Source organism: Canis lupus, chromosome X, assembly GCF_003254725.2.
Source record: "Canis lupus dingo isolate Sandy chromosome X, ASM325472v2, whole genome shotgun sequence".
Classification (NCBI taxonomy): Eukaryota; Metazoa; Chordata; class Mammalia; order Carnivora; family Canidae; genus Canis; species Canis lupus.
Genome location: NC_064281.1, coordinates 79,599,546 through 79,620,982, shown reverse-complemented (window position 1 = coordinate 79,620,982; position 21,437 = coordinate 79,599,546). Strand labels below are relative to the sequence as shown.

Below are 21,437 nucleotides of genomic sequence, written 5' to 3'. Positions count from 1 at the left end.
TCCTGGAGACCAGGGATCGAGTCCCTGGTTGGGCTCCCTGCATGGAGCCTGCTTCTCCTTCTGCCTGTGTCTCTGCCTCTCTATGTGTCTCTCATGAATAAATAAATAAAATCTTAAAAAGAAAGTAAGTTAAATACCTTTGGTGCAACTAACTTTCATGATCCTTGAAGTCTTTATTGACTTTTTAAATTTTTCAACTTTTCACTTCACCACATCCTGCCTATTCCTCTTTCTTCTCAGATTTGCCTTCTCTGAGAGTATCCAGTTCACCACTCTCCATATTTTATCACCTCATATGTGGACTATGACAGTAGCATCCCAACTGGTCTTCCTGCCACGTTTCTCTTCCCCTATTTAATTTTTTTTTTAAAGATTTTTTTTTATTTATTTATTCATGATAGTCACAGAGAGAGAGAGAGAGAGGCAGAGACACAGGCAGAGGGAGAAGCAGGCTCCATGCACTGGGGGCCCGATGTGGGATTCGATCCCGGGTCTCCAGGATCGCGCCCTGGGCCAAAGGCAGGCGCCAAACCGCTGCGCCACCCAGGGATCCCCCCCTATTTAATTTTTCCTGCATCTGCTACAACATGAATGTTCCAGCACCTCTCCTATGCTTATTTCTGATTATGCCTTCACACAGATTTCTGTTCTTGCTAGCCAAATAGAATTGTTATCAGCTAAACAGGACTTGCTTATTTTCTCCTGAATCTTCACATGTGTTATTCTCTGCACTTAGGAAATTGCCTTTCTTCACCACTGTTCTTTCTATTCCAAACTCATTTCTTGCTCAGTTTGGGACTGGATCATCCAGTCTGCATGTATCTATTCTGCATGTAAAATATTAATTTCCCTACACTGGAATGTGTTTTGCAAATACCCCTTTCTTTGTGCATATATGTGTACACTATTTGAAAACAGGGACTTCAAGTTTTTAAAAATGTATCTATTATACTTTATGTAATGGACAGTATACAGTGGGCACTCAATTAATATTCATGATTGACTTTAGTACTATCTGGAGAAAATATGATTGATCAAACAGCAGTGAATATTTGAGAAGACAAGTTTAGATGCGTGCAGGTGATTTTATAAGTTCTGATCTCACAGTAATTAAATAGAATCCTGAATAATCTTAAATTGCTTATGACTGGTTTCAGTTCTAAAAAAGGTAAATTTTATATGAAGAGGTTTGAAGATAATGACTATTGTTCATTAGCCCCATACATTCATCAGAGAGCCTTAATATTCAACACTGTAACCTCCTATCAGAGATCTTAGAACAAAAATGCATGAGTAATAGAGAAATTTGAGCCAGACAATTTTCAACATGAAATTCTCTCCCAGAAAAGAGCAACAACAATTGCAAGTGTTCAATCTTAACTGGTCACTATGGAATTATGTTCTGCCTTAACTTCACTCTGGTTTTATCAGTTCACTACCTCACCTTGGGAAATTAATTCAAGGAGCATAAAGATTTATATGTACAATTTTCAGGGTATTTCCCATGATCATTTAATTTTCTAGAAAACACTTGGTGAAAACCAAATAATTTATTTAAAAATAAAATGTCAAAGTGCAATAAATGCTTGAAATCAGTGGTTCTATACTCTTGTAAGCCCTTCAATTACTAAGTGGGTCATAGAGTCTCCTTTTTTTTTGCCGGAATTTGCTTCTTTCTCACACCTGCTATTTTTCAACTTGCTACAAAAGTAATCCATAGGATATTAATAATTTCCATGCCCTCTTGAAACTCCTCTATAAACTTCTCTTTCATAACTAAACTGTTACTCCTCTCACTGCAATTTGTTTCCTACTTTTAAGCCCTGCAATATTAGCTACCAATACTCAAAGTATCAACCTTTCACATGATACTACCTTAGGGTCAAGCCTTACCATAAGCCCACAGGTTTCTTTGTACCCATTTTTTTTAATGAGAGTGATTGAAAGCCAAATGGATTTGGATCTAATTTCATCAAGGCTTTGAGGGGGTGAGGAGACATACCTTCTTCCTTCTTTTTAGGAACCGTTCAGCTACTTTTCAGAATCTCCATAGTTAGATTGGAGCTCACAGATTACCAAACCTGACAGATTTTATATTTTGTCAAATTAAAACTATGTACATGTTGACTTTCTCCTGAGCACTGTTTATTCTTAATGCAGCTTTCACTTCCTATGTATCTATTGCTTTTGTGCATTTCTCATTTGTCTCAAAATTTGTGACATTTTCAGAATTTTTCTTATCTTAAAATAGCCTCAATTTTTAAAAGCATGTATACTGTTGATGGATGAGCTAAATAAATTTGCTATGAACATATAGGAACTAATTGCACTAGTATATTTCTAAATTTTCAAATTCATTTTAGTGAAAAATTGAGAAGAAAGTTTTTCTTACTGTGAAAAGTAGTGGAAGAATATATTATGTTCTAGACTAAATGCTTATTATACCCTATGGGCTATATCTTTAAAAAATCTCAGATGAAAATCAAATTTTGAATTGCCATCTAGAAATAAATTTTTATAGATAGTGTACACATTGGTTCCTGAAAATGGTAGAAAAGGTTTCTTGTCAAGTTCCCCAGCACAAGTGTGAATGCTCTGTTTTTGAGTACTTACTGGTAGTGAAAGGACACATTGTGGCCAGCCAACTCAAATTGCTACCCACGTTTAATCATTGTAAATAAAGGAAGCAGAGAAACCCATGTTATATTTTCAGAACTGGCATGCTCAATACAGAACTATTAGTTTAAAAATACCACTGAACATTCTATTTGAATTAATCTAAGCTTCTGTGAAAAACAAAATAATAAAAAGTACAATTGGTCATTTAAACAGGTATACTACTCATTTCATGCAGGTTATTAACTTAGTAATTACACATATCATTAAAGAACAATGAAGAGTAAATACAACTTTATAACACTTGGAAAACAGTTTGGAATTGATAAATCTCCATTTTGAAATACCTGTATATTTTTTTACAGATGCAAAATCACCTTTCTCCGTGGAAACAATACATCTATGAAACACCTATACGTGTTGAACAGGACTTTTCAAAGGAGCAGCAACTAATTGTCCCACTATGATATGAACATGTATCACAGCTAAGCTTTTACATATGGTTGGTGCACAATGCATTTTCTGAGCAGCTGGATATAGAAAAGTGATGGAGAAACAAGTTCTTTAAACAAAACCCATGGATCACAGGGAATCAATAATGTAAAGAGGTTGAAAGAAGTAATGAAAACATTATCTAATATTTTGTATACATTTGAGTTTCACATTTATAAGGGCTGGGCAAATTCTTCATTTTTACACACGGTGTACATCAGTCCTTATTTGTATTTGTCCAAAAACATGATTTATGAACCATTTGCAAGGTTGCCAGAATCAACCTTGATTAAAAATTGGTCCTCACAGGCGTCTTCGTGGAGAACACACCAAAATTGAGTGGAAAGAACACAAAGTAATAATCCACAATAAACACTAGAATAAGGGCACGATCCTTACAGCAAATTAATAATATTTTAGATTATTCAAAGGGATTTTTCTGGTGTGGTACAGCCACAGTCATAATGTGAGGGTGGCGAAGTTTAGTCTATAAAATAGACTCTTAGAAGCACCAGGGATAGAGATACTTCTGCAGGAACTTTGCGCACATGGCCAAGCAGATATTATATGTCTACAGAATAGTCTGTTTCACAACTACATTTCAGATGAGAATCACTGCAATTGGTGCTCTACCACTAGTAAACTTGAATCATTTTGCATTTCATTTTTTTAAATTTTTTTATTTATTTATGATAGTCACACACACACACACAGAGAGAGAGAAAGAGAGAGAGAGAGAGGCAGAGACATAGGCAGAGGGAGAAGCAGGCTCCATGCACTGGGAGCCTGAAGTGGGATTTGATCCCGGGTCTCCAGGGCCAGAGGCAGGCGCTAAACCTGTGCGCCACCCAGGGATCCCTCATTTTGCATTTCATCTGTAGGTATTGTTGTTTTCTGTCTTTTCTATTGCTGACACCTGCAGTCAATATTTATTTAAATTCAAACTCCAGTGATGCTGTAAAAAAAAAAGTAGGAAGATGCTCACATCTTTGTATAAAGCAGGACAAGAGATCATTTGGAAAAACATCCAAAATGTGAATTATTAGCAAACAATAAAATGTGTATCTTAAAACGTCTTTTCAAATTTGTAAAACTTTTGAAGTAGGCTAGAAAGCCCTAAGAGTTCTTTAAAATTATCTTCAAAGAACTAGCAGACTATTTATTTGCTTAAGAAATGCATATTGTTTGCCTACCTACCAGTTTATCTAGAGAAGATGTGCTTCCCTATACAACTATAAGCTGTCATTATGAGCTGTTGATTTAGTCTAGAGAAGTTGTCCATTATGTTGAAAAAGTTCCAAACAGTTTAGTCACATTTTTTTAAACTGATCTTCTTCTACAATCTTCTAATTGGGGTGCTTCAACACTTCTTTCTTGATAATTCCTGATTTTTCAGTTATTCTATAGAAGTTCTCTCTTCCCCTTAAACATCGTTCAGAATTTTCAAACTCAATTAAAGTCTTCAAGTTTTCTTTATTCCAAATACTATGTAAATATTAAAATGTTTATAAATATGGGGAAGATACCTCATCTACTAAGTTTGCAGTCCAAACGGTATCATAAAAATCTACTCTAAAACAAGAGGGTTTTTAAATTTTTATTTTCAGGAAGAAATCAAAACTATACATTGAAACAAGGTACTATACTACAAAAGCAGGTTCTTCTTTCCCTCCCTCCCCACTATTCTAGAAATTTAAACAAAAATTTTAAGTACAAAATGGATTCTGTGCCTTCTACTTCGAACAATTTTTCAGCACCTCAGTGTTATTATGTGTACTTTATGCTTGGCAAAGCAGAAACTCTGTATGCTCCATAGCTGTTCAGAGGACTTCAGAGTTTTCACTACCAAATGTCACTGGTGAAGCTAAGCTCTTTGGATGATAAAGGTAGCAGGGAACTGTTCCTATGAGATGCCTGGGTATCTTTCAGGGTATTATTAAGGGGTAGCTGTCCATTGAGTAGTGTCAGAGGCAGGTTGCAGTAAGTGTGGTGGTTGCCTAAGGAAGGTACCGGCAAGGTGGTGGTTGGCATCTTGTGTTTATAACCTCTGCAACAGTGTCTCATTTGCATTGAATCTGAATGGTGGAAATCAGGGAGATCAGCTTGAGATGACACCAGAGAGGCAGGGGTACTGGTCATGGCAATAGAGGGTATAGGCTGGAGTTCTCCAAAGAGTCCTTGTTCTGCAGAGTCCAGAACATGGCACCGAGAAAGCATTTCTTTTTTCTTGATGGGCATTTCATATACTAATTGCTTCCAAAACTTAGAATTTAATTTGCTGCTCTTGGGTCCCTTCCACTTGATCAAGGACAGAAGTTTGATGCTGCGCTTTAGTGATTCCACTTCCAGGCAATTCATCTTTCCTTTTAATTCTGTACACTCAATCAAAATCACTTTGATTTCTCCACTGACTAGCATGTTATGGAGTTTGCTTTCCAATTCGAAAATACTCCATCCTCGTCTGAGAGTATAGTCTGGAGTTAGCACGATAATAAGTCTTCTGCTTTGCTCAACACATCTTGTGAGATCTTCAACATATGCTACAAATCACAGAAAGAGAGAAAGAGTAAAACAAAGACATTTCCAGTCTTTAAAGAGTTAGGTTTGTACTTTAATATAGCAAAAAGCCAATCTTTCACTAAGCTACATCACATTTTTTCTTGTGTTGCATATTCATAAAGTCCATCTCCTTAAAAAGAACAATGAAAAAAATCCCTCCACTTATACTTTTTCTTTCCACTTATCATTACTTACAGTGTTCTGTTGACTAATACAAAACTCTAACTTTTTCAGGGTTTACGTGTATTTCAGCTATTTTTTATTTAATCATTTAACTCAAGGCAGGCTTTCAGGTTAGTACTCTAAGGGAACAAGTAATGATCGGATTGATGAAAAGAGAAATGGAGCTGTTTAATAAATGAAGGGTCACTGTATTTATGGGTTTGCTTTGGTTTTCCCCCTAGTTTTAAACTACTAAGCAATCAGGAGGTATATGGATATGAACAACTTCAAAAATATTTGTGATGGAAATAGTGGAAAATCTCTTCTAGAATCATAGCTCATTTCTCAGAATACCTCTTGTTATTTGCAATCTTAGGTTCTCCATTTTGCCCTTGAACTGAGAGATAGGGAAGTGGTGTGTATGTGCCCATGAGTTTAATTTAAACCAGCTGCTCTTTGTTCCAGGGAAGAGAAAGGGGTGAAGTTAGAGGTGGGGGATGGCGTGGAATGAGCAGTAAAGTGGGAGTCTATCAGTTGAGAAGTCTTTGCCTTACTTTGTGGAGCAATTCTGAGAGTGCAGTGATTATGTCATAGTTCTTTCATGGTGGAAAAACACTCAACTAACTCTAGATTTATTTATTCCGTGGAATAATCTTTTTGCAATCATGCTTCCCCAAGTCTTATCCGCCAAAAAGGGAAACACACACATGTGTTAACAAATGGGGACTTGGACACAGGTGCGGCAACAGAGCACGAGGCCTTTACTAAGTAGAGCACAAGGCCTTGTCTCATGTACAATGCCCTCTAGCAGAAGCAGTGCTTACAGAAGCATAGCAACATTTGTCACTGCAAATTTGCCCAAGGTTACAGACTGCTTTCAAGGAGTCACGTCCAGTACATAGTGTGGGGCCACCAAACAGTCCCATACAAGCCACTTGAAAAGAGAAACTTCTTTTACAGATGCATATTTTACAGGTCTCTCTCTTTTCCAGGATTTTATTTTCACCAGCAGGCAGCAAGAACACTCTCACAAGTGAAAATGAGGAAACTTCCTACACACCCAAGAGAGAAACAAAAAAACTTTTGAAAAGAGATAAATAGAATGTCCCATTTAACAATTTGTGGTTACTATCGTTTAGGTTTTTAATTAATACATTTTAGGACTTTTTCACGCAGTAGTTACAATGACTATCAGTAAGCTAACTCCTAAGGGGAAACGGAACTTCTTAAGAATTGAAAGAGATTATGTATTCAGGGAAAAATCAGCATTGAAATCCATAAAAAATAAAAGTAAATAAAATCAGTAAAAACAACTACAAAAAAACAAAGAAAAATGAAAACACCACATAAGCAGCAATGGTGGAAGTTATCACTCTGTAATTATCACTTAGAGAACTGGTGAAACAGAATGGAAGGAAAGGTAGAAAGTTTCAATAGAGTGGAAAAATTTTATCCCAATGTATCAACAGCTCTGACTCTTCACTTTCTTCTTTTCTCTCTGCTCCCAAAAAGAAAGAAGTTATGTGAGAAGCTTCATCATTAGAGGTAGGATCTGTAAGATATAGTAAAATAAACTATCATGCATCTTTCCCGTTATTCTTTTCACCTTCCCTCCACACAAAGCAAAGCAAAACAGAACAAAACCCAAACCCAGAATTATGGCATAAGTGCAGGAGTCCATGAAAATACAGTTTTCCAGGTAAATTATTAGTTAATTATTAATTTTACAGAGGAATTCTTTACAAAATAATTTACCAATGGGTTATTTCAAGTAGTATTCTTCCCTTCATTAATTGCAGCTTTTCATTTAATTTTTAAAAATGATCTGTACAAATCTTGTCAGGAGCACATATGTCACATAAACTATGCCTCTATGAGCCACACTTTTTCTGTGTTGATATGTAGTCTACTTTACTTTTTAACTGTATTTTAAAAAACAAAATGTATGTCTATCTATACATATCTCTATTTAAAGAAAAAAATTATATCCCAGGTGTCCACAGTCTTGAGAGAAACTATACACATACATACCAATTAATTTGATTGGGATTTCTGGGCTCTGGCTATCTTCTTTCCTGAAGGGGAAAGGGAACAGGGTACAATTTTTCCTCCCATTTGTATGGTTCTCCTCCTTCATCTGTCTATTCTATTTTGCCATTTGACAGCTAAGCCAAATGCAACATTTAGGGTTTGGGAGGCTTCTTAGAGATTCATTAGACAGAATTTGCATTTGGTCCCAGAAGGAATGATTGTCAGGACAGATCCCACTATGCTCAGCTGCACAGGGTGTGGGTGTTGAAGGGAGCCTTGGATAGGGAGTGGTCCCTGTCTCCTGCATACTACACTGGCTGTGCTTATCCTGGCAAAGCCTAGTGGAGAGTTGAGGCAACCATCCAGATAATTCCGGCTGAAAACCTGCCGTGGAAGAAAAAAAGGTCTGAATTATCCTGGTTTGCCCTATATATACATTAATCATATGCACTGGAGTCAGTCAGTACATCAAAATTTTCCCTGGGTAGACACGGACCAAGTGTCCCAAAGAAAACATGAGCCATTTGGTTGGGCCCTGAATTTTGTGTTCCATTTCACTTGGTGAAAAACCAAGTGGAAGTTTTCAGATGTGGAGCCCACATTTCACTTCTTGGGATGGTGATCAGTGGCTGGGCAGCAACCTCAATGTTTCAAAGCAGCTGGGGAGGTGCCTCTAAGAGCTGCCTGGCTCTAAGGAAAAGAAGGAGAGACTGTGCACTAGCTTCCGTATTCTGGCTCTCTCTCTGTTTTTCTATGTTTTTTTCTGCCCCCTTACCCCCTACTCCTCTCTACCTCTCTCTTTTTCTGTCTTCTCTCCCCTTCTTGTCCTTTTATCTTCCCTTTTGCTTTCTTGCTCACTCTTTCTGCCTTTCCCTCTCTTGCTGTCCCTTCCTCTTTCATCTGTCTCCCTTTTCCCCCATTCCTTCCTCCCTTTTTAGGTATTTATTTTATGCTTTTTATCTTTGAGAAAAAAAAACAGTACTTAGCCATCATGGAAAATATAAGTAAACTAACATGAGACCAAACAAGTAGAGTTAATATTTTTTACTTGCTAATCTTTAGCCAGGGAGTTGTTGCTGGCTTCCATGCAGCAAGTGCCCCAAATAATTTCCTTCTTACCCCCAGGTTGCATGTCTGCATTCAATGACTGTAAACTAGTGCCTGATCCATTAAGAACATGTCCTGTTTTCGTATGGTCTGTGAGCAAGGAATAATTTTTTTAAGGGTTGTGAAAAAAAAGAATATGATGCAACAGAGACCATATATGACCCACAAAGCCAAAAATATTTACTATCTGGACCTTTACAGAGAAAGTTTGCTGCCCTTGAATTAGAGACCAATCAGGGTGTTTAGGTTTGGAAAAGTTCCAAATAAACTAAGCAGAAACAGGTATCATGTTAAGACATTGCTGGTCTATAGCTAGTGTAGTCTCTGACAGGCCAGTGGTGTTTGCCATGGTAGAGCTGTGGTTTTGTGGGGGACATTTTAGAAACCTTCAGAAACCATTTTAAAAAGCTTGTTACCACGAAGAGATAATAAGGAAACTTTAAAAAAAAATCCCTAAATCCACAGAACACATGAATATTCATTAAATCTTGCTTTGACTTATTCAGGCAAATTTAGCAACTGAGTACCAGGAATCCCTGAAAAGGCTCTTTTTTCCACATAAAAAATATAAAATATCCCTTAAATAAAAGGTCATTAAGTTATTTCTTTGCAGATTTTGGTTTGGAGTAACTTCTAATGACAGAAAAGACCAAAGAGACCTGGTTCTGATAGCATTCTGCTTCTCTAGAAAAGGCTGTGAAACCATGCCAAATTATCAGACACAAAATAAAGCCAATTACATTTAATCTACTTGATCTTCACAATTGGTAAAGAATAAAAATCCCCTTGAACATAGTTTTAGTAGGGGTGCTTGAGTTGGTATAAATTCATTTTTTACATTTTAAGTACAACTGCAAAGAATCTTTTTTCTTTTGCCTATACTGGAAGTTGACAGAGATTGGGAAATATTCTAGAAAGGAAATGCATTGTCACTAGGTCCTCTTTGGGATGTGTGCATATTAGAGAATGAAGAAAGTTCTAGCCAATAGGAGACAAGGAAGGTGACTACCTAAACTATCAAAAGGAAAGAAAATTCAATTAAAAAATTTCCTTCAGGGACAGTTGTATTTTTTTAAAGATTTTATTTATTTATTCATGAGAGACACAGAAAGAGAGGCAGAGACACAGGCAGAGGGAGAAGCAGGCTCCACACAGGAAGCCCGATGTGGGACTCGATCCTGGGTCTCCAGGATCACAACCCAGGCTGAAGGCAGCACTAAACCGCTAAGCCACCAGGGCTGCCCAGGGGCAGTTGTATAAACCAAAATTACAGTGCATTTAGAAAAGTAGAAAAGCATCTACAAATGTGACGTGAAAACAGGATGCTTATTACAAACCAAAAAAGTAAACTGAAGAAAGAAATAAAGCAATAAAATAGAAGCAAGAAGAATGGCAGCCCCAAGAAATTGCTCTAATAGGATGTATGTACTTTCTCAAAAGAACTCAGTACTCTTCTAAATCTCAGGAACTGAATCTGCTACAGATATAGGCAGAAGGAGAAGGGAGAAAAAAAAACTATATATTCAGAAACTTTCATGAGATCTTGCTACTGCCTACTAGCCATCTGATTTATCAAACTAATCAATTAGCTACTTGTAAATTATCTTATGTCAGGGTCATTGTTAGGGATAGTTGGCATATTTTTAAAAAGTTAAAAAACAGCCTGTAGGCAAAGACATAGTTTACTTTTTTTCTAGGTTCAAATAATAGTAGTTTGATATTCTTATACCCACAGCTATGTACATCCACTATCTGTTAAATAGATCATTAGGGTCAGACAGGTTGCATTAACACAACTACTACTTCATTGATTTTTGGTCACAATTAGCTAACTGATAGCTATTAACGGTGGTATTTATAAAAACTATCAGTTAGGGATCCCTGGGTGGCGCAGCGGTTTGGTGCCTGCCTTTGGCCCAGGGCGCGATCCTGGACACCCGGGATCGAATCCCACGTCGGGCTCCCTGCATGGAGCCTGCTTCTCCCTCTGCCTGTGTCGCTGCCTCTCTCTCTCTCTCTCTCTGTAATTATCATAAATAAATAAATAAATAAATAAATAAATAAATAAATAAAACTATCGGTTAATATATCAATATGTAAAATCAAGATTTAATTTCGAAATTGAAATTAGAAATGAAAAATGAAAAACTATCGGTTAATATATCAATATGTAAAATCAAGATTTAATTTCGAAATTGAAATTAGAAATGAAAAAAGAAGAAATTAGAAATGGGCTCCTTCTAATTGACTGAGACAGGTCCTTTTCTATGACTGGTATGGAGAAATCAGCAAAAATAATATAGGTTTATATGTACCAGAGAAAAATGTATCATTCAGCACTATATATTTGGGAGAAATTATTAGCCCTCTGGTATAACTAAACACTTATAGTGAGATACTTTATAATGTAGTCTCACTGAAAATACTATATGCACTTTATTTTTTTAAAGATTTTATTTATTTATTCATAGAGTCACAGAGAGAGAGAGAGAGAGAGAGAGAGAGAGAGAGAGAGAGAAAGAGAGGCAGAAGGAGAAGCAGGCACCATGCAGAGAGCCTGATGTGGGACTCCATCCAAGGTCTCCAGGATCACACCCTGGGCTACAGGCGGCGCTAAACCGCTGCGCCACCGGGGCTGCCCTATATGCACTTTAAATAATGATGCTTAATATTAATCTATTGAAAGAGTTATACAGGTTGACAACCTCTTTATCTTGGCTGATATTACTAAAGGTTTGGGTCTTGATTCTGCTTCTGGAGATATAAAATTCTGCCTGTGTTGTTTGCCACAAAGTTTGGGGCAATAAAATTTTTATTTAACTAGGTTTATGTGTGGGAAAGAGGGAATTTCTAAATCACACAGTGTGTCATATTACTTATCCTACAAAAACTTTCTCTGTCCCTTACCTCTCCAAGCCCACGGCTTGATAAGTTATAGATAGTTCATGGGGCTAAATTTTTGGTAGGAGTTTTGTCCTCTGTTGACTAATGTTAAGGATCCAAATTAATTCTTCTTGATAGGTTGATCAATGGTTAACATGGATTGCTGAGATCTTGTAAATATCGCAAATTATATTTACTCACAATTTTGACTTTGAAGACTATATTTCTAGTATTGAATCCTTTACTTTTGCTATTACACTTTACTGTGGGTGAGTGGAGAAGCATGAGAGTATGCAGAATCTACTCTAGAATATTGTCCACATCTCTAAATTCCTTCTCATCTCTCCTCACCTCTTTGTTGAGAGTAGAGGTAAGTAATGAAACACATTCAGAGAAAATTGAAAGGAAGATAATGTGGAAAGTAGCAAAAAAGTCTGCAAAATGTTCTTTCCCTTTTCTCCCATAATCTCATGCCCTAGAAACTTGTAGATTGAACTAATTTCAATCAGTGCAATCTCAGACAAGACAACTTGCTCCTTATATTTTTTCTGTGGCTCCTTTGTACTTAAAGATAGTTTTATCCTGGTCTTCTGGTGCGTGTGTGTGTGTGTTTGTGTGTGTGTGTGTGTGTGTGTGTGTGTTTTAAGGAGCCTGTTCTTTGTGCTACTCAAGCAGTAGATTTCTCAATTGAAATTCTACACAGTTCTTCCTTGACCTCAAACTTTCATGAGAAACCTCAGTCTGTTGACCTCAGTACATTTGGGGACATATTGGGGTACAGTTCCCTTTCTCTTGATTCTAACATGAATGGGATAGTGGGCATATCTAATTTTATTCCGTGTGAGTAAATTGCACACAATGTGCTAAATTTCCATGGTTCTGCATGTCACCTCTGCATCACACTTTTTAGGTCACAGACATCAGATTTTATTACTCCCCAAGGAAAAAGTTACTTGAATAGTATCCAATATGTCCAGCTATTAGAGGAACTATTGGCAATGAGTACTTCCAGATCCATGTACAAAAATATTTTTTGCATGCCTCACTTAGAAGTGACTAGGGATCATCTGACACCAGATGTATTCTCCACTCATTTGTCATTCCATTGTCAGCACAATCACATGGCTAGCACTAAGCATTAAAAAACTGAAGATTAGAATAGCGAGGAAATGCAAGAATGTAATCAGACATTATCATTTTCCCTGTAATTACTGAAGGAGTTATAGGATTCTGGAGTTTCATTCACTCAATTACCCCTTCAATAATACTGATACTTGAGGCCAAATTCATAAATAAAGCTTCAACAGACATAGCTGAGCAAATATATGTATGATAATATCTTTAACTTACTAATCTCTTCTCTAGTGTAATAATGCATGAATAACTCACTTAGAGATCCCCACAGTCTTTCTATGCATTGAAAGGAAAATTGAGATAAATGCTTTGGAAGAATTTTTTTTCTCTTCAAAGTCCACTTAGATATTTATAGATTTTTCTAAAGCTTCAGACAGAACTGGCTCAATTTACAATTGTTAATAAATATTGCATATGCATTTTTAAGTAACTTGATTGCTTTCTCTTAGAGGCAAACAACAGCTACAGGATTGGGTTATTTCTACTTATAATGCTATTTTCTCCATCTGATCAGTAGCCCTCATTCTAACTCAATAACCTTTTATATTTTTTAATTCCTGCAGAAACACTGAGATAAGATGGGCTAGAGAATCTAAATGGTCCTCATCCAAAAATGTCCCCAATCTCAGGATCTCAATTGCACAGCTGGGTTCTATTGGTCACATGTCAGCTTCAGAGCACATCTGTTCATTCCTCAAGGATCCACTAGGCCCCATGAACACAATGTGCTCTGTGTACAGTACTTTATACCACAAAACCCAGCAGCTGCAGGAGTGAGAAAATCTCTACTTCTCAAGTTTGTGTCTCTAGGCAGTTTGAGTAGGGTGTTTTCTATCTGGCTTTCTTTTGGTTGCCTGTCAGTTCTGACATTCAGATGCCTGTTGGCAACAAAGTTGCTTTTGCTATTCTCAGGACAGATGTTTCTAGCCTGGGAAGAGACAAACCAAATTTTTACTGGAAAGTAGGAATTCTTGCCACATTCAGGCACCAAACCTGAGAAAACATAAGGAAGATCCTGGCCACAGGCTCAAGGATGGAAAGGTAGGCCGATGCCAGGAAAATAATGTCCAGATCAGAAGACTTTTAGTTTTAGCCTTTAGGAAAAAATATTTGTGTCAAATCTCCCCATCTCTGTTGGTTCATGATGGCCAAAGGACATCCCTAGTAGGGGCAGTACAGACACCACCTTATCTTGGAAAGTGGCATCTTTCTATTGAAGCTTTGTGAGAACTCTTGGTCATATGAGGAAGAGAAAGACTGAAACAGAGACAGAGATGGAGAGAAGGTGGGGGAGTCCCATTTATGTACTTTTGAAACTGTATGCATTGGAAAGGTTTGTGTGTTAATGAGATTGCGTTGGAATGCCATGAGAGTGGTGCAAAAGAAACTGAAGGTACATCAAATGTGAAGACATTAAACATTAATGGATTAGTGTCATAGACCTCATTAATTTGATTCATAGAAAATTATTGTTGTAGATCAAGGATGATATTATGAAGTCTGCTTTTACAATCCTCAAAGGCCTCATTGCTAGTTTTTGGAGGAAGGAGTAGTCTTGGGTCAACATATTTTAAATGAGATGTGAGAGACAAACATTGCTTATAATATTGTAACTAGTTTTCCCCCCCAGGAATGTGTCTATATTTATATAGCATAACTTGTTAAATTTGTACCAATAGCTGCAAATACAGACCACAGAAGCTTCTTTAATAACACACATACACAAGTCCAAAATGTTCTACTCTGTCATTCATGTGTAAACCAAGTATATTATTCATATACTTCATCAACTTCCTGAATGCGTGCTAAAAATGCCAAAGGAAAAACTCGTTAATCGTGACATGGTGATTGCTCAGCCAGCTCTGAAATGTTGATGGAAAAAGAAAAATTGTCAAAGGGCCTTTTTAAGAACTTCTGCAGTTTGCACTCGCAAATCGGAATTCAGAGAACATGAATTTCCTCATTCAGGAAGGAAGGATTAAAATCAAACACCCTCCAGTGGTTGCATCTAAAAACTGCATAGTTGTCCCAAATGGTTTACTTGTAAAAGGAGTCTTCCTGTGCACCACTGAGTACCCAGGATCCAAGTCCCTGCTCAGTCTGATGGCTGTATGATCTCAAAAAAATTAAAATGATCTTCTGTGGACTATAAAATCTCTGCTATCCTAATGACTTCTTGGGTGTTTCTATGTTAAGTTCTTTAAATGTCAGGGTATACTAGGTGACAACTTCCTATCATCTCTTATTCAGTGTATTACAGTCTTCAACTCAAATCTTGTAGCTTTAAGCTAGGAAATATGGCTTATATAAAAGCCTCACACTCTGTGGTCAAGGAAGATGTTCAGACATGTCTATGATACACCGAAACAACTGATGAATTTCAATCAATTTAGCTGAAAAACTAGCTAACTCAAAGAAGTATAAAATATTTTTACCACCTGTTAAGATAGATTGACACTGGGTGTTGATTCAGATGACCTGCCAAGAGTCACCAAAATAGACTATATGGGAGCAATAAGAAGACATAATTTTGGGATGCACCTTTTCACTCTCATGCTGTCTGCCTCTGACTCTCACCTATGCACAATAGCTTCTTCTTGACATAATAAGCAAGTGTCACCTATTGTCTTTGGTAAAGTGGCTCTCCTGTGTTCCATGTTGTCCCCATTTCCCTTACTGATATGCACAATGCTGAAGCAACATTTTCCAGTTCAGAAGAAAGATAATCAATGTTGAAATATTCAGACATGAAGACTAATGTTTTTCAGTCAGTTGGTGGAGTTGATAAAGACTGTCTATTGTGATGCTAACAATTTTAGAATGCAAAAGACCAGCACCACACTGAGTCCTATTGAAGATGACTTAACATAGAATAAAAATTCTACTTTGGTAATGATATTGCTTTAATACAATTTAGGATATTATCACTCTAAAAATTGATTTTATAGAATTTCTACATTTAAAAAGATGCTCTTGGCAAAATATAAAAAAATAAACAGTAATCTAATAAATTAAGCAAAAAATAGTAAAGAAATGTTTTTTTCACATCAATGTTTAACCCCTTATAGGTATTCTTTCTAATATCAACAAAATTAAAGCAATATACTCATTAGCCTGTTTTAAGGACTGAGACTATTCCTATGAATTCCTCACATTTTTTTCTTTCAGCAGAAAGCTCATTTTTAGCTTTCACATTTGTCTTGTTAAAGAAAAATGCCTTTTAGATATTGTCATGGAAAATTTAAACCCTTACTTATTTCATTCTCATTATTTCTTTCTATCTTAGAAGGATAAGCACTGTCCAAACAAAATCAACGAGCACCTATGAAACATCCAATGAGCTCAAGTTTTCTGTTAGATGATGATACAATCCCTGCCCTCATGGAGCTTACAATCTTGGCAACTAGATAAGATATAAATAGATGGAAAACTATATAAAGTAACAAAAGAATGTAAACTATCACAGGAGTAAAAAAGTTTATAGGGATAAAAAAAAAGTTTATAGGGATAGAGAAATTTTTATGGAATTTTACAGAGGCAGTGAAATGGAGAAGAGTAAGTAAGATTTGTAAGGGTATAAAAGTTTAGGATGAACAAAAGCATTACAAGGACACACAACATATATCAAAGACGCAGTGTAGCTAGAGTGAAAGTTCCAAATAAGGGTAAGAGACAAGTTTAGGAGACCAATCTGAGATATTCCCAGACTACAGAAGTATTTAGCTGGGAGTTATGGATTTTATCCTACAGGAAATGGTGAACAATTTAAGATTGAATTGGGAGTGATTATGCTGAGTGAAATAAGTCAATCGGAGAAGGACAAACATTATATGGTCTCATTCATTTGGGGAATATAAAAAATAGTGAAAGGGAATAAAGGGGAAAGGAGAAAAAAATGAGTGGGAAATATCAGAAAGGGAAACAGAACATGAGAGACTCCTAACTCTGGGAAACAAACTAGGGGTGGTGAAAGGGGAGGTGGGCGGGGGGTGGGGGTGACTGAGTGATGGGCACTGAAGGGGGCACTTGATGGGATGAGCACTGGGTGTTATTTTGTATGTTGGCAAATTGAACACCAATAAAAGATAAATTTATAAAAAAGAATGAATGGGGGAGTGACATGATCAAGGATAGATAGATAGATAGATAGATAGATAGATAGATAGATAATAGATAGATATAGATATCTATATCTATATATTTATGGAAACAAATGTATGAGAAGAAAAATAAGGAAGGCAGAGAGTAATTGACATTGTAGTAATGAGGTGATTAGGGCCTACATTAAAATGGGAGAACAGAGAATGGAAAAGATGCAATGGATGCTGGATTTGGGAGAGAGATACAGAAGATTCAAAGATGACTCAGAGGTATCAGTAGGTTACTTGGGGTTCAATCAATGTAGAAGTGGTATCTCAAGTCATAAAGATGAAGGGAATTACAGAAAGAAAAGAGTGGAAAACCATTGAAAGGAGTTTGGGCAATTATTACATTTGTGGTGCAGGGAAGTAACGGATCAATAAATATTGTCTTTTTTGTTCCTTTCTATGTACATGTAAGTGTGCATATTTATGTGCACACAGAAACAGACACATACAAATGCTGAGAAAAGATATAAACAACCAAAATTCAAGTGTTTCAAATTGTTTTCTGTCAGTTTAGAGGCCTTAGTGGAGTGAGAACCAGAGTCGAATAGATCTAGGTTCTAATCTTCGCCCTACCATTTGCCAGCTATCTGATCTTGAACTTCTTGAACTTTCTCATCTGTGAAGTGAAGATAATAGTATCTGCTCTCTTTCTATATAGGGTTATTATAAAGATGAAATGAAATTATGTGAAAATATTTTATATACTGTGAAGCATGGAAAATATAAGCTTTTTAATTTTGTTATCACATGTGTACAAATTACCATATTTTGGTTTGTAGCCACATTTTAACTTCCATCTCTCAAGGATATTAACATAGACTCATATGCAAACTAATTCTAGCACTTTTATTTTCCTTCAATGGCATTTTAAACTGTTTGAGGGCAGGGGTCATATTTTAGGCTTTCCTGTATTCCCCTTACACTTTAGCCTGTAGGGCACTCTGAACAGTAACAGGAACTAAATATATGTTTTTTTACTTGAACCAGAATTTATTTTAAATGCTCAAATATAGCTTTCAATATGTAGCAAAAAGTAACATTCAAGCCCACATAGTCCAGAGCTTCTTTAAAATCATTTAAATACACAGTGAAAGTGCTATACCCAATGGCCTCACACACCTTTTTTATGTGGATTTTTTTTCTATAAATCTGGAAATGAGTAACAAGGCGTATTTTCAGTTATTAGTGACAATGAATGTAGGTATAAGTAGAAGCACAATGACAGAAGACCAGCTTTGGAACTGAAATGCACTGAAAAGACTTTGACATGAAGAGTTTTTTTTTAAAGGATTATTATGTTCTCAGAACACCAAGGCAATATAATAAAAAAATACCTTTAAGGCACAATTTAAAAACCATATCTAAAATGTAAGTGAGAGTTCCTTTTAAAAAATTTGAGTGCTATAAATTCAGAACATAGGCATCATGGAGAAATTTGAATTCAATAAAATCTCCTGTGAGAAACAACTATCTAAATACTGGGCTTTGATGTTTGAAGCCTCCACGTAACTTCATAAAAGAAATAAAACTTTAAATATAAAACTTGAAAGTACTTACTTCCACTTGGAATCAGGTCTCTTTCTGGGATGAAGAGTTTATATCCATAGTGTTTTTCCAGGACATCTGGCAGTATTTCAAGAGCAAACTGCTCTTCTTCAGGATTGTCACAGTCTAAAGTGTCTTGGTCCACTTTTGTGTAAGACAGATAGGCATCATATTCCTTGTTGTCTTAAATATAAAGAACAACAAGTGGGTTTTATATTAGTAAGTTCTCTTTAAGTACTAAAAATCTATAACCACTAAAGGCTGACCTAAGCACTATAATTAATGTCATTAATAACTAGAAAAAATAAACCACATGCCATGTTATAAGAAATCTAGCACATTTCAATATAACCTAGTCATATGATATGAGCTGAAACCATTATGGTAATGGGAAACCTATAGTCAGGACAGAATAAAAGAGAGTTATTATTTGTGGCTTCTGGTGACTATACATATTTGTGATATTCAGTGATGTGTAAATTATTAGCTCAGTGTGTTTGAATGCAGGATTAAATAGACCAAAGTCATGGATTTGAACTTTTTCTGTGCCAGTTGGCTTGGCTCTGTTACTTGGTCACAGACTATACCTTGTTTGCACAAATATGTGCAAGAGATCCAAGAGGGGCTGGCCCCTAGAGTGTGGAAGATCAATATAATCCAGCCTCACTCCTGGAGACACTACTCACAACACATGCCATAATTCCCGTTGGTTACTATCATTATCTTCATATACAAAAAGTAGTTTATTACCAAATATTAGAGACAGCAGCTGGGTTTTATACAAGTGCACTGTCTGTTATTTTTGTTCAATCCATGCCCAACTAATTTGACACAAGCTTCTAAAAGGACCCTTTGTTTCAAAATATACATTCTTCCATTATTGCCAAATTAGGTTTTCCCTTCACACATTTAGTCAGAGAGTTAACTGTGCTCTGAGAAAGTATTTTTTCCTCCTTCATTATACTGACTCAAAGCCAACCTCTCCTAAGAGAAAATGTAAAATGTTTATATATTTTTCCCTAAAAATTATTAATGAATATGGCTACTCAAGCTATTAGTCCCCATTGGTTTTAGAAAGGCCACACTGGGGAACCCTGGGTGGCGCAGCGGTTTAGCGCCTGCCTTTGGCCCAGGGCGCGATCCTGGAGACCCGGGATCGAATCCCACGTCGGGCTCCCGGTGCATGGAGCCTGCTTCTCCCTCTGCCTGCTTCTCCCTCTGCCTGCTTCTCCCTCTGCCTGTGTCTCTGCCTCTCTCTCTCTCTCTCTCTGTGTGACTATCATAAATAAATAAAATTTTAAAAAATAAAGATTTAGAAAGGCCACATTGGAAAAGTTATAGTGGTTTTCAAAATTCCCTTATTTATATAAAATTATTTTTTTTAGGATTTCATTTATTTATTCATGAGAGACACAGCAAGAGAAAGGCAGAGACATAGGCAGAGAGAGAAGCAGGCTCCATGCAGGGAGCCTGATGTGGGACTTGATCCTGTGACTCCAGGATCCACCCTAGGCTAAAGGCAGGTACTAAACTGCTGAGCCACCCAAGAGTCCCAAGAAAAATCCTTTTAAAGTTAAATGTAATGAGCATAGACTTAAGTGGAACTGTTACTATTTATTAAACATTGTTACTTGAAAATAATAATTTTAAAAGATAAGCACACATTTCAGGATTTGTTTCTAAACCACATCGATATTTTTCATTAAAGCGGACCTGATTAGAATATAGCTAAAACATGACCAAAAGGTAATTTACAGAATGAAGCAGCCACTCATCTCTGCCATTAATGATTTAGTTCTACCCCCTAAAGGAGGAATAAATGATAGGCATATGAAGAAATATAAATACCTTAGGGTAGAAATACGTGGGACCCTCTAACTATCTAGATATATCTGAGGCAGGATTATATTGTTCTAATTCTAGTAAGATTCCAGTCTTCACCACCCCCACATGAAAGGAACTCTGGTTATTTATGTTATGATGGTGCCTGAAGCCAAGAGGCTTTTCTTTAGCATGTCCTCTGGCTGGAAAAGGCTTCCATCAGCCTTGGTTGGGTTACTTGATTGCCAAGAAGCAGATGCACATGAAGGACTGTCCTGGATAGTGGAGATCATTTGGCTTACAAATGGGGCGCATTCCACTCCTATGCATAAAACACCACTCGGAAGCGAGGATGTTCATAAGCAATGCTAATGTAAGAAACTCCTGGTAATGCTAGCACCTCTGCCCCTGTTCCAATCAAGCTCAGGATACACCTGCAAGCCCTTGACTTTCTCCAGATATAATTACTCACTTGGGACTTAGAGCTGCTGATGATACACAGCTGGAAGAATAAAATAGGCCAAAGGACAGATCCATTCTTATGAACAGAATGTATTTCATCGTTCTTAATGGATGGTGCTGCCGCCTCAAATTCCATAATGTCAGATTAGACCCTTGTTTCCTCTGATTTTTATAATTTTTCTACCTCACAAACCTCCCTAGATTCAACTATTTTTTAATACATTCAACAATGATTTGTTGAGCATCTACTATGAGCCAGCCATCTGCAATGACTACCTGAGTCTTTCACTCATCTGACCAGGCCTTTATACTCTTGCCTCCATTGCTTATCCTGACTAAGACTATTTGCCCTCCAACCATGCCTAAGCTCACATATTCCTGGTCCTTACTTGCTTCACCTATACCCTAATAGAGGTGATGCTACAGACTCTTCTAGAAAAATAGTGCTTTATTAGCATATCCCAAATCAAGTTACAA

At 36.7% G+C, this 21,437-nt stretch overlaps 1 protein-coding gene across 1 annotated transcript in view; it reads right to left on the bottom strand.

Moving 5' to 3' along the window:
• Nucleotides 1-2,646: 2,646 nt before the first annotated feature.
• The window catches only part of IL1RAPL2 (interleukin 1 receptor accessory protein like 2), a 1,329,588-nt gene continuing 1,310,797 nt past the window's right edge, over nt 2,647-21,437 (bottom strand). The window contains exons 10-11 of the mRNA XM_035712073.2: nt 18,690-18,860; nt 2,647-5,648 (exon numbers count right to left, since the gene is read on the bottom strand). Of these exons, the coding sequence (XP_035567966.1) occupies nt 4,951-5,648; nt 18,690-18,860 (869 nt within the window). The 3' untranslated portion in view covers nt 2,647-4,950. The remainder of the gene's footprint in view (nt 5,649-18,689; nt 18,861-21,437) is intronic.